Below are 14,880 nucleotides of genomic sequence, written 5' to 3' on the forward strand. Positions count from 1 at the left end.
CTAACGGTATAGTTCCCAAAAGAGCATGGAAATCCTCTAAGCGGAGCTTATGCCAGGGCCTCTTGTATGGCTCTTTGGGTGTTACAAGGATTGGACACGGGGATAAAAAATTTCATACCCACTAGGAAATGGTCCGACCAGGCTATAGGTGTAGGAATAGCAGTGCTAGACATCTCAATGTTCGTAAAAATCGGGTCCAGTACATGGCCACCGATGTGAGTGGGGCTCATAATGGTCTGAAGAAGCTGAAAAGCTGCCAGATCAGCTGTCAAGGTACGAATAGTAGGGTCATGCTCCAGTTCAAAATGGAGGTTAAGATCACCCAAGATGCTAAAATTTGCTGTCCCCACAGCGAACACCTCTACAGATTTCAAAAAGTATTAAAGCCGCCTACAGCACCCAGGGGCCTATAAATCAACAGCCCAGAGAAGGTAAAGGTAGTATTAATAGAAATACTAAAAAGCGCACATTCCCCTCCCTCCATTTCCACTTTCTCAAAGCGGCAGCCATAGGCTGCTCTCATAATCACAGCCATACCGCTGCGCGGACGGGAGCTAGATGACATTTTATAGGGCGGGAGGAGGGTGGGAGGCAGCCAACAACTAGACCGCAGCCCTCGCAGTCCCCCCCAAGATGGTGGCTCCTCCTATCTCCTGCCGCGTCCGCGCCTAATCGGCTGCGCGGAGAGCAGGGGTTGCGATCTGCCAGCACCAGGTGACTCAACACCTCGAGCGTGGTGCAGGTAGGAGAAACACACAAAACAAATTAAAAAGACCAGGAAAGTAATAATAATAAAATTCTGTCTGGCGAGCTAATCCCCCGGCTTCCGCCTCAGGGGAGAGTGCAATCAAAAAGGTAACCAAAAGTTATTTTAAAAATTCTATTTAGAGACCTAATCCCCTGAATGCTTGCTGCAGCTTAAGCAATGCCCTCCGATGAACAAAATGGTGTGCGTCACAACGTTCTGTCCCGACACCCACACGTTGCGCCAAGCTGTTCTAAAGAATTGGTATCTATTAGAAGGTTTGAATTGTCCATTTCCTAAGCCCATCTTCACTTATAGAAAAAATCGAAGTATTGGCGAACAATTGATTAGAGCTGACATTACCATTCCAAAACCTAAAAGTGACCTTTTGGCACAATGGAACCTAACGCCCGTGGAAGGTCATCACAGGTGCGGCAATTGTGTTGCTTGTTCTACCACAATTGAGGGCAATGAATTTGTCCATCAGGGAACTAAGTGGAGACATACAGAATTCTCCAATTGCAAAACGAAAAATGTCGTTTACGAATACTTTGCCCGTACCCACTAATCTACATAGGCAAGACTAGTCAACAAGTCAACCAAAGGATCAGCCAGCATCGATCACGCATAAAGAAAAAAATAATGACCGCTCCGCTGTTTGAGCACTTCTGTGATAAAGGCCGTAATGAACATGAATTTAAATGGTCGGTGTTATTCACTGTGAATTCAATGACAAAATGCCACGATATTGAGCGTGCCTTACTGCAGAAAGAGGCTTATCTCATTTTGAAATACAATAGCACTCAAACAGGCCTTAATAGCTTGTCCGAGATAGCCCATATATAACTGGCATAGACACACAGCATAGCGGACTGGCATCTGTCAGACATCCCTGGACTTAATCTGTAGCCTTATGTCCTCTTTTCACTAACACATCTGACAGGTAGATATATGCAATCTTAATAATGGGTGCAGCGTCACCTACAGACTCCCCACATGCCATGTTACTAAAGTTTATTTTTTTAAGGGTGCATGCAATACACAATCACAATAATGACCCTCAATGTGCTCGCCGTACTTGTGGAATAAATGCTATTTAAATCAGCATTTATCAAATTTAAATGAAATGGCCCGTTTTAACATTAGTGTTCAGAAACGAGTTGCCAATAAAGTTTTGAAGTTTTTTTAGTTCAAACCCAGCACGTAACCAAAATAGTTAAAAAATAGATTTTCCTCCTCCATTCATTGACAATGACACCACGTAACAGGCGCGCCCTGATTTTACATGTGCTTCCCATACTAAACATAATTTTCTCGTAGTGCAATTATGAGGACACTACAAGTCCCATCATGCCTTTTTTGGAGGTGGGCTTTAAATACAGGAAGTGCTTGCGCGCCCATTTGTTGTGAGAAAACTTTGACCACACCAGCGGCGTGCTGTTATTTTGAGCAGGTAAATGCCAGGACAGGTTTCCTGTCTATTTCAGGCTTATAATCTGTTTGAATGGTCATACTTTTGGCTACAAGTGCTTACACTCGCTTTTTCGCTAACACAGGACGGCAAATTGAGAGCACATTTATAAAAATTAAAAAGGGAATAGAAATACATCATTAAGGTAGGCAAAATGATTCCTGCCTTTCCTGGTATTTTAATAATGCATGCACTATGCGAACATTGCAATCAAGAGCCCCACCACTAAAACATTTGTCACTATTGTTTTAGGAGCCTACCTTCATGGTGGTGGATTATATATAAGAACGCCGGTTGGTGGCAGTCGACAATAGCAAGGTATGCTTTATGTAGCACTGGGTGACGCCTTAGTAATGAACGAACAAACTAGGGTCGGGGGGGGGGGGGGCACAGGGAATTTAAAGACCTAGCAGTGACATATTCCCTGAAGAACTGAAAAACACAATCAATGTCACTGGGTCTAAACAACAAAAAATGTGGTCCTTCAAAAAGTATGTGAGTGAGCTTACATCTAACAATTTGTAAGACTAGGTGGGCACCTTGTGAACCCTAACAGGGTACCCATCAGTCACCACTCGGAACCGCCCTTCATCATTTGGGATTCCTGTATTGCCATATGTTAGGTACAGCAAGGGTTTCACAATGGAGGTAAGATGTAAACACCTCTGATAAACCTAATGCTGTCCTATATGGTGAGAGTGTCACAAGCTATTCGTTAGCTGGAAAGAAGAGAGGGTGACTGGTGTGCAGTGCATGTGAAAGAAGTGCTAGGTGAAACTAAAATTGGGTGAGGGAGCAGGAAATACCTTTATTCTATGTTTTGCTCGCTCCTCCAATGTTAAAAAGCAGTGAAGGTAAATTGAACAAATATTTACCCAGATGTAACGGTCAACATGTTTCTGCAAATCTGGGGACTACAGAGTCCATTGCATTCATCAGGACCTTAATTAAAGCTACTGCAAAAAATTGGTGAAAAGTGAACTAAAGGAAAAAATGACTACAATTATCAATCTGCGACATGAATAAAGATCACCTGGATCCCTAGGTTTCGTCTGATTTCGCAGTTGTTGTATGTCACATTATGATCGAAGTAAAAGGCTGCACCTCGCCTGGCATCGGCTCAGGATACAAGGGAAGCACCGCTCTAAAAAAGGAATGTCAGTGCTCTTGTGCTCATGACGAGCTCAGCTCGTCACAGGTGCATTGGCTCCGTGGAACGTTGAGCACAGCAGGAGAATTCTCCCCGCACCTAAGCGTTCCATGGGCCATGACGGGCTGAGCTCGTCATGAGCACCGGAGCACTGTGGCTCACGACGAGCTCAGCTCGTCATGAGCATGGAAGAGGTTAATGTTGCCTGGCCTTGCAGGAACATAGCTAATTTGACTTGTTTGTTGATGTTTTTTTTGCAAATAGCATATGAGATGCAAGGCAGAGTGAGTGCTGGTTTATTTATTTCAGTGAAGACCAGGGTTCTCTTGAGCTGCGTATTCCACGGGGAGACAGTTTTTTCAAATATATCTCCGAGGCAGCTCTTTAAGGATTCCTCAGGGGATTTCAGAATTCGAATGTAATATTTTAGGAAGTCAGCCTCAAAGGTTAGTGTTTGTTTGACCAGTCCGAGCTCCAGCCTGAGCTCGCCCTGGAGAGATTTTTTCGGAATTTAAAGATTTTTTTGTAGCTCACGCACTGTGCCCATGATCCCATTAGAGAGTGCTGGGAGAAGAGAAGCTTGGATGACTTTTCTAATGCCCTCTGCTGACAGACTTTTTAACTTGTTATTAAGTTTTAATATACCATAGGTTATTGCCTTTGATTAATTAATCAAATCTTTTTTGTGAGAAGAGGGTTGAGCTGCTTCTGTGAACCAGACCCCGAGGTACTTGTATTTATGCACTGAGTTGATTGTCCTGGAGCTTATGGTGCATGTGGTTTGTTTTTTGTGCTTTTGTCCTCCAATTACAAGATCTTGGTCTTGTCTGGATTGATGATGAGGTGGTTGATTGTACTGTACTAGTTTAGGCTGGTCAAAGCACGTTGGAGATCCACTTTGGCATGATCCATGATGACAATGTCATCCGCGTATTGGAGAATGTATAGAGGCCGGTGGTCTATTCGGGGAGGGGTTAGGCAGCTGTTGGAGATCTGCTGTATACAGGTTGAAGAGGAGGGGAGCGAGCACGCAGCCTTGTTTCAGACCTCAGGTCGTACAGATTTTAGCTCAAAGAGATATAGGGCCTGTTTTAATCTGTACCCAGGTTTCCGAGTAGAGGGACATTATGGCCATTAGGAGCAAAGGTGGAATACCCCAGGTTGCTAGTTTCTTCCAGAGGGTTTGTCTGTCGGCCTTGTCAAAAGCTGCGGTTAGGTCGACAGAGCAGCAAAAAAGTGGAGGTTGATTCATCTGGGTGGCTTAACGACAAAGTTCAAATAAAGCCGTTATGTTGTCAGTTGTAGCAGCTTCTCTCTGAAGCCTGTTTGAAAAAAGGGGAGCAACTAATTTTCTTCTGCCCAAGTTTCCAGTTTTTCCTGTAGGATTTGGGCATATGCGTTTGCTTCCAGGTCTAACAGAGCTATTAGGCAGTAGTTCCTTGGATTTAGGAGTTCTCCTATTTTGTAGATTGGGCATAGTATTGAGCCTCTCCAAGATTAAGGTGTCTTGCCCAGTATGTGCGCTGTGTTGAATAGCGGGGTTCGTAGCGCTGCCCAGCCCTCTGGGGCGGATTGACAAAATCCCTGCAGGGAGCCCGTTTGGGCCCGTCGCCCTGCTGGCCTTCATGGATTTTATTAGTTTTACTATTTCTCTAGGTGAAATCGGGGGTTGAGGTTCTTCTACTTTCGGTGAGTCAGTGGCCATGATGACTGTAAAGTTGGGTGCAAGGAACTGGCTCCTCACGTAGTTCTCCCACACTGATGCAGTAACTGTGTTTGGTCTTGGAGGCCCAAGGGAATTTATAGTGTTCACATACTGCCAGAATCGAACTAGAGATCCTTCCTTTAGCATTCTTTAAAAAAAATCCATCCATAAGTGCTCATTTCAAGGCCCAGACGTTTTTTTTGAATGAGCGTTCCGCGCTTCTTCTGTAGCCAATATGTTTCCGGGTGTTGGGTTAAGTTTAAGCAGGAGGGTTTTCTTCCTCAAGTTCTTCCGTGTGAGGGTAATGCTCCGTTGCGACAAAGTTTTGTTTAGGTGACTGGGTAACTGCTGATTTCGCTTTGGGGGACCCCATTTGATCCTGGAGTGATATTATCGCACTTATTGGAGTGTGATGGTTGGTAGTTGTGATTGTACTGTCACTGTCAGTGGCAATGGGTGGGACCAAGCTGCAGGGATCTCCTGAGAGGGGCCCAGCACTTACTTTTTTTATATTTTACAAATTAAGCAGTGCTCCCAACTGTGTTGATGAACATTTATGGTTAAATTCAGCCTGAAGGGCTTCGAGCTCACAAATACATTGGTTGTTCATCCCCACGACTACCTCAATTTGTGTCAGCTACATGTTTTATCACAGCACGGCATTTAGGATAATACATGTCCTATTTGCTTGCACAGCCCTACATTGGAGAACTAGAATTGGATATCATGTTCAGATGTTTATTCTATGTCTCAAAGAAATATAGTTCCCTTTCTCCAATTCAGTAGAGGAACTGGACCTATCCCCCAGTCCAACCGAAAATGCCCGAATTTTTTGCGTGCAGTGTTTAGCAGGCTTGTGAATGCTGATGATAGAAGTGCTTCACCCTCACAAGTAATGTACAACGCCTTGGTTTGTTAACACACAAAAAAAAATGTGGGGTCTTGACATTGAACTCCTATTACCCAGACATCAATACCATTGCTTAGTCTAATTTCGGACAGTTTTTCATTGTCATCGAAATGGTCTAAACACCTACATTAACTACCCCCATTTCGAATCCTTGAAAAAATACATTTTTACATACAAATAATAAATTGGGGTAGAGTATCTAAAATAAGAAGACTAAAAATTATTAGAAAATTAGCTATTTGTATCGAAACATATAAGAAAAAACGTTACCATGAATCATCTTAGTCTTTATTTCTATGAAAATTACATGTATGTAAGGACGGAGAGTATTCACGAGAAGGTGCAGATAAAACCACGTGAAAATAAGTTGACATACGCAAATTCGTTATTACTGTTAAAAACATTCATGTTTGATCCAGTTGGGTCGTTGTAGAAAAAGGAGGTTTGGATGGAGGGGGAAAGGGATGAGTGAGTCATGTAGTAACGCAGAGATGGGGGAGGCTGTAACTAGGTTCGGAGGTTTGGTACCCAACACAAAATAAGAAATTGGTGAGTTTGTGTGAATGGTTGGATGAATGTGAAAATGAATCCACGTTTGAATGGAGAGATAAGTTTATATTTGTGACACAATTTCTTCGCAAGTTCAACATCCATGCAGCCAAAGAAAAAAGTGAAAAGAAGTGGTTTACTCCACACTGAGCACTTTAGAAATCATAACACATATTATAAACGTTTCGATAAATTGCATTGGCATATGTGAAGCACAGGCAAATTGTATCATAAGGAAAGACATTTTTTCATACTAGGAAGAAACTGTTTCTTTGAAAAATGACTGCTGACCCACAAAATACATCGGAACAAACCTCAGTTCCTTGTCGGTTGTCGCTTCTCTAAGTTCTGGCTTCCTCTCACATTACTGTCACGAATCATGCTTTCGGACGAGATGATTATTGTCCCTTTATGGTTTCTCGGAGGCATAAGATCAGACATTCAGAGCACGGCATTCCTGGACCTCAAAATCGCTAATAAGAAAGGACAGGAACAGTGCTTAAAATGGGCCGGTGCCGTCCATTGCTGAGTACCTGCACTGCCTTATTTTGAAAGGGAGAGAGTAAGTTAATTTCTCAGAAGAGGAGCAATACCTTTAATTGGAGAGTCCCAGAACTTCTCAAAAGCAACTAGGGACCTTTGTATAGGGTGCCCCCACTTCTGTTTTTTCATTTTAAATACTAGAGCCAACACCAATCTTCACTTCTTCCCGTATTTCAGCATTATCTTGTGATTGGTGGAATGTATATAAGGTCCATAGTTCACGCTGCAGAACCAATTCTAGAAAAGTTAGGCGGGCATATCGTAAAATAATGTAAATTAGAACTAAAGGGCCTCACCGCACCGGGGCACAGGACTGACTGCCCATGTTTCAGCGGTCCCGCCATTCAAATTAGGATGCACCTGCCACACTGGCAGGCGCAGACCGAATTTTTAACATTGCGGCGGGCGGTGCTATAAGCAGCACCCACCGCAATGTTAAAAATGCATGTTGTGCATTTGCATCCACAACGTGACAGGCACCGCGCGGTGCCTGCCACCCTAATGCATGCAAATGAAGGGGGTTACCATAGGTACCCCCCATGGCACCCCCCAACAACTTGGGGGCCCGCTACGTGCCCCCAACAGCAAAGACCGCAAGCCTTTTGGCTGCTCACCGCCCACATCATAATCTGGATGGCGGTGTCTGCAAGACACCGCCACCATATTATACAGGATATCTGCCCGGTCTACGAGTTGACCGGCGGAAAAGCGGGGGACGGTCTTTCCATCCGCCGCGGACCCCCAGCCATCTTAATGTGGCAGGGGGTCATTTGTGGCGGGCGGATCACCTCCGCCGGTGGCTACCGCCGGCCCAGCGTTTGCGATCCCCCTGCCATCCTCATGGGCCCCATAGATGCTAGCTTCACAAATGGTGACAATTCTTGACAAAAAGCTCTACGGCTTTTCAAATATCTCATGATAATGCCCACAAATGTAATCATTAATGGTATCATATTTATTCTATTTATGTACCGGCCTTTCTCAGTTGGAATTGTTGATTTCTTTTCTTTGTTGTATGTGCCTTTCATCTTGATGCTTTTATTGGCCGATTTTTGTGATTTCTTAGCAAAACTCTTTGTAGAGCAAATACCATATAAAGCAATACAATGATTAGGTACAGCAAATTGTTTCTTCGTATTAGAGATAGGCATCGGACAGGGATGATTTTTTTTCCTGCCCCCTTTATGTTTTTATTGTTTTTAGCAGTAGCTCTATTGTAGCATTAATAATTTTGTGTACCAAACCGAGCTTCCTCACCAACCGAAAGGTTGTAAAATGTGAAGTATTTCATTCAAATATTTGAGCTCTATTATGTCATCTGGTTCTTTTCTTCCTGGTCTTTTATTGTTGCTTTTTTATTGATATTTGCCCGAACCTGTAGGTTAAACTTGTCTTACCGCTGTCCATGGGTTTATTAAAACAACAAGCCAACTTAGCGCCCGGCCCTTTCCCCCACAGAGTTAGGGTGTAGATGTCCATTCAGGGCTTTGTTCACGTCTGGCTTTTTTACTCCATGAAAGAATGAATTGCAGCTATTAAAACTGATGGCCAAATGCTCCAGTTGATGGACACCCCTGAATACATGCAACACAACACCACTCCATCTCCCTCTTCTGAGCTGACAGGACAGATAGCAAACATAGTTCCCAGCAAACTTTTTGACCGAGGTCAGCTGGGAGGAAAGGCCCTTTGAGATCCCCCCTCATCTAAATAGTTGGATCCCGTTCACTGAGACCATGTCTCCAGAGTCATTGGGTGGGCCGGAGATCTGAACCAATTTAGAGATCCAATTTTTATTGTGGTGCACAAAAGTGTCTTTGAAGTTCTGGCTCCATTCTGCAGCAGATCAAACACGTATCAAGACATCATCACCATCATCATCAAATCACTTTATTCAGAAGGTTTTCCATCCATAAAAGTAACAACAAATCACAATGAACATTTCATTCAGTTTAAAACACACTAGATGTTATCAAAAAAGTAAAAATTGCAAGTAACATAGATTAAAATAAGATTAAGTGCCACGTGCCTTCTCAGTATATCATGAAGTCTACAGGATCGACAAGTTTAGTTTTCCAAGTAATTAAATTGCGCGATGTATATAGTTCGACAACATTTATCAAAATGATAAAGTGCTATGTGCCCTAACTGCATGCTTTAACCCCTCCCATGCTCGTGACGGAACCATTCCGTCACGAGCCTCGGGTGGGCTGTGCTGGTAATGGAACAGTTCCGTCATGGCCCGCTCGCCGCGCCTGCGCGGCGTGAATTCCGCGATGCGCTGACGTTCTGAAGAGCGGGTGGGGCCGTGACGGAACCGTTCCGTCACAAGCACAGCTCACCCGTGGGCCCTGATGGAGCGGTTCTGTCATGAGCACGGGACCGCCGCGTGGCCCCGCCGCCCCCTTAGCGCTGCGGCGGAATAGCCGCCGCAGCGAAGGGGTTAAGAAAGAACCTACATGATGGCATGTTTCATAGTCAGACAGAAGAATAACACAAGAAAACATAGCTCTACACTGCCTGTCCATGTATTGCTTTTAAACATTTTTTAATTAAGAATAACCTTGTATAAAATAATAGAATTTGCAGAACAATAAGAAATGTAGCATATGTTGACCTGACTTGTTGTCACAGGTGATCGTAACAAGGTTTGGTTGATACCCAGTGAGAAGCACAGTAAATATTTACAGTGTTGGCACGAAATCGAATAGCAAGGAGCGTGCCCATCTCCAGCAAAGCTGCTCTAAGTAAACAGGAGGTGGCATCGAGACACACAAGCACAGATAGGCTGTGATGAGTGATTTACCTTCCATATTTTTAGGCTATTTTCCTGCGCTGGTTCATAAAAAACAGTGGCAACTCCATATTTATTAATAATGGAGCATAAATCTTTCACTATAAATGCCTTCTGCATGCCAGTTTTTCCCAATTCTAGTTTAATGTATGCCAACCATGGGATTCGGAGGCCCTTATCGTAAGAGAGGCAGTCATTTATTATATTTGTTGTGAGTACAGCCTTCTCATTAGTCCATATCGATATCCAAAACAATAAGGGCCTCATTCTGATAAAATCATTTATATACATAAGGTTTAGCTCATTATGACAAAAGATGTTTGGTGATGAAATTGGTACTCCAAGGAGTCGCCTTCAAAACCTGTTTTCTTCATTTTGTATAGTTTCACAGTTCACAACCCCCCAGATTTCAGAACCATAGGTGGCAGTAGGGACACATTGAGATCTATACATTTTCATCATAGCTTTCAGTTGTCCACCACCGTGGGGTGGGGGAGGGGGGGGGGGACAGTTATCCGATTGCCTTTGAAAATTTAGTTATACGATATGCAGTATTAGGAGACCAAGTGTGGGTAGAGGGATCCCCTTAACAAATGGTACGTCGCTGGTTATCTGAGCTAAGGTCGAGTAGAGATTGTTAATGTACAGTATGAATAAAAGTGGAGCTAACACATACCCTTGACTGATACCTCTACCAATCTCAATGTCTTTACTCACTGTCCCATTGTCACTTAGTCTGACTCTGGCTCTCATATCCAGGTGAAGATATGCAAGAAAGTGGACAAGGGGTGGATCCAGGCCCTTGCGCAGCAACATGATTATGTTTGTTTTGTTAGTTTGTTTCGGTTTACACAGTCCAAGGCAGCATTTAAGTCCATGAAAGCCATATATGGTGGCACGCGCTTAGCAACTGTGTATTTACTTATTATTAGGTTTAAATTGGCACATCACTCGATTGTCGCAATCTTGCCTCTAAAAACGTATCAAGTCTAATATTACTGCAGGGTGAGAGAAGAATTGCCTGAACAAGAACATTTGTGGTCACCACACTTCAATAGGTGTTGCGCCCAGCCATTCGCCATTTGCCTGGATCACCGGGTGTCAACACTTACAGGAAGCATGTGATATGGATTAACTGGAGGATGGGTGGTGGTAAGGGTTCATACTAAGATACAGGCACCCTCAGGGTAATAACCCTATGCCAGCCTCCATTACAAGGTCAATTTTCCCACAGGACATTTATCTAATGGCAATTATGAATATTGCGTTTGTTTTTGAAAGCCCCTCCTTCTACCGGTCGAGTTGTGCTGCTCTGACGCCCAAGATTCAGAGCTCTGGCCTATTTATAGACAGCAACATTAACCCAATCTCTTGCAGAATCCTAGCACAGTATTGAAGTAATGCCACCAAACAGTGCACACCTTATCATTTTGTGGGATACTATATATCACAAATTCCTGACATTAAGATTATCCCCAGGCACAAGACTCTCCTGCGCCATGACGGGTGGCATTGTGCGGCTCTGCATTGAATCCATACCATCTTGGAAGTTAAGGAAAGGAGCTGTATATAACGACCACCCCTGCACGCTGATAACATTTCCTCTCTTTCCATGCCTTCCAATGTGGATCTGGAGCTCCACTCCCTACTTTGCTGTGTACCAACAGATTCCGAAATCTTTCAGACAGTGTGCTAGGGAATTATATCCCATCCAAAAAATACAGGCTTCAGGCTGTGCCAAGATTGCAGGAAGCAGATGTCAGCCATGGATCCACACACGTTGTTTGGTGCCTGGGCGCCATTTACAACTCTGTCATCCAACATGTGTGTTCTTATGCACTGCAATGTGATTTGGGACGGGAAAGGAAATTTTAAATGTCCAAACATGAGAAGAGGTTGCAGTAGGAGCACAAGATCTTAGTCTCGTTCACAGGACTGCCCTTGAAGGATCCTCTTCCCACTAAGTCTTTGAGTAAGTCGAAGTCCAAGCACAAACATAGATAGAGGACACAAAACTAGACACTATCTTGCCACTCTTTTTTAATAGAGAAGAAGAGAGGACATCAAGATAAACCTCGCACTCCCTTGGAATTCCTAGTGTCAAAATCAATTCCTCCGCTTGTCCCAATATGCCCCTGGTTCCCTGGGTTGTTGTCAACCCCAGATGAGATAGTGGCCTTCATTGAGGCTATCCTGCATATCATTTAATGAGATCCGGTATTCCTCTGATTCACCTTTTTTCTCAATGGAGTTTTAGAAGCCTCTGGTCAAATTACTGTCGGCAGGTCCTACCCCATGCCGTCTGTCATTTTGGAAACCATTTGCAGGCCCATACCGACTCCAGCACAGGCTTTCACACAGGCCTCAAGATCCATGCTGGTTCAACTTCGCCAGCATCAATGGAAGACCCAGTGTCAAAGGACATGTTTGCCTCTGAATCAAAAACGGAGCTCGGCTAATGTCGCCCTACGATATGAAGGCGCGACTGGTTATTATGCAGCCTGACTCTAACCAAACGCCTTTACTGCAGCACAGCTATAAGCAAAGGCTCCATTTTTTTTTGGGTTTGACTTTGACCCTGTTTTTAAATCACATAGGGTCCTCTAGGATACCGATAAGGAGGAGGGTGATGATTTACCCAGACCCACTATACTGATGATACAGTAGCCTTTGATTTTGCCAACGCTAGTAGGCTAAATACTTCCCCTGAGACAGAGCATAACTCGTCATTTGGGCCACCAAAAGAAGATTGCACTTTGTTTCTGGTGTGGTTCAGTGGACAGCTGAGATGTTAGATCTGCAGTTTCCCTCCACAACGAAAAACGTTGTCAGATCCTTGCTGCCATTTGATGATGCCCTGAAGACTATATGGTCCAAGCCCTGTTCTTGCCCATTTGTCAGTTGGCCAATAGACCAGCGACATAGGCCTTCGCCCAGTAATCCACAATTACTAACTAAGAAGCACCCTACATCAGCGAGCTTGATGGTGCTGGCCTCTACTGGTAAGGTTCATCCCAGTTCCTGCCCGTTAACTCCTCTAGATAGGGAATCCAGAAGGATGAACACCTTTGGCTTGAGAATATTCTCATTTGCAAGTTTAGCTTTTGGATCTATAATTGTGGTTTCTGTGATTGTACACTCATGCTCTTTGAGACATGGTCAGTGAGATCTTGCCAGCAGTCCCAGAGTACCTGAGAGCTGCTTTGGCTAACATAATACATGATGGACAGTGTGCAGCCAGCTATGTCATCCATGGTGGTTCGGATAGTACAGATTGACTTGGTAGGGCTGATAGCTGCAACATTGTGGTTTAAAGGCATGCATGGATGAGGTTGAATGGATTTTCAGGCTTTGCGCCGGCATCCCAAGTGGGCTTGCTGTTTGATGGGTTCAGCCTCTTTGGGAAAAAAGAGGACTTTGATTTTAAAATAATCCCTACACTTGCTTCTTCCTGTAAAAGATGGCATTAAGGAACTGAATGGCTTTTCTTCCTAAGGTTGTGATGCCTTTTCATGCCTTTTCACTGCCCTCCAACTTCGCCATTCTGTGCTGTGGCCATCTAAAAAGTTTCCAAGTTAGAGATCAGTACAGCGTTGCAAGCAAATGTTTTACAGTCCACATCAGAGGGTGCGAAAAAAAAGAAACAAGAAACTGAGATCTGTGCACAAGGGTTCCCTTCTCTCACTTCTAGGGGGTAAGGAGCAAGAGCGGAGCAGCACAACGCCACCTGTCGGTGCGTGGGATCACTTGTGGTTCAAATTCTCCAGATACTTGTCTGGCATCTTAGGCTGTTCTGAGAGTAAGGAATCTGCTGATAGAGCATCCAAAGAAAGAGCATCAAAAAAGGTAAGTAAATTGTTAATGTCATCTACTTTCAGCAGATATTTGGGCCACTACATACACAATTACATATTTGATTGGTTGGCAAAGTTACTTGTTCTATATACATTGTTTGTTTGTTTAATACTATCCAGTTTTTCGATCATAACATGGAATTGTGGAAAGCGTGCACATATGCATGTTTGTTCTGAAAAAAATACTTTTCTGAATAACAGTAGCCTCAGCCATTTTAGTATCTGTACCTACTTATGCTCTTGTATTATCTTTTGTTTCAGCCCTGAAGTGTGCCATTGAATTGGCGGAAGAAATATCTGCGTTTCCTCAGGCATGCATGCGCGCGGATCGCGCTTCGGCCTACCATAGCGCGTTCGACGCCACCTCCTTCTCTGAGGCGATGCAGTTTGAAACTGATCATTCCATCCACGTACTTTTAGAATCAGTCAGTGGAGCCCAGAGGTTCAGCTCAGGCGAAGGGAGAGGAGGAGCAAAGTTATAAGATAACCTGTAAAAAAAATGCCTCCATTTTACTGTGGCATGGAATGATGTTGTATAACATAGTAGAATCTGGAAATCAATAAATAAATGTCTATATCGTCAGTGACTTCAAAGAGGGCTTCTTTATGTTTTTTATTTTCATCTTGATATGAATTCTGGAGACTTTTTTCAGAACTGCAGGGCTGGGATCTCTAACTCACGATGCAGGAACTCAGTTCAGTGTACACGCTGAGTTAGAGATACTCAATGGACCGCATTCTTAACCTGAGCCCACCAAGCTATTCTTTGCACATGCTGTGTTTTCAGGTTACTTATCAGCAGTCCTGTTAAACAAGTTCAGGGACATAGTGGTAATCAGAACCGTTTGTTTGTCTTGCAGACAGCACACTCATAAATTGCACTAAGAAATTGGGACTTCTAGTTTTAAAAGTTTGTTTTAAAAGTCTTGATCTTGCGCAAATGAAATGAATGGTAACAACTCAGAATAATATTGCACTTAATACTGTTACTAATAATGCAAACAATAAAAACGTTCCAAGTAAGTTTGCAAGTTTGATAACATCCTAGACCCTAATGCTAATTCTGAACCTACACTAATTTATTGGGCTAAAAGTGGTGACTACGGTAATCATTTTACAGAGAATGAAGTGCCAGAATGTAATGCTGACCTATATGTGT

At 43.6% G+C, this 14,880-nt stretch overlaps 1 protein-coding gene across 5 annotated transcripts in view; it reads left to right on the plus strand.

The window, feature by feature from the left end:
* Window positions 1-14,315, plus strand: part of LOC147722472 (uncharacterized) — a 389,233-nt gene extending 374,918 nt beyond the window's left edge. For all 5 annotated transcript variants that reach the window (XM_086964998.1, XM_086964997.1, XM_086965001.1 and 2 more), the window contains one exon: window positions 13,983-14,315. In XM_086964998.1, coding sequence (XP_086821124.1) covers window positions 13,983-14,203 — 221 coding nt within the window. In that variant the 3' untranslated portion in view covers window positions 14,204-14,315. The remainder of the gene's footprint in view (window positions 1-13,982) is intronic.
* Window positions 14,316-14,880: the final 565 nt, after the last annotated feature.

This window comes from Lissotriton vulgaris, chromosome 4_1 (assembly GCF_964263255.1).
Source record: "Lissotriton vulgaris chromosome 4_1, aLisVul1.2, whole genome shotgun sequence".
NCBI classification, from domain to species: domain Eukaryota; kingdom Metazoa; phylum Chordata; class Amphibia; order Caudata; family Salamandridae; genus Lissotriton; species Lissotriton vulgaris.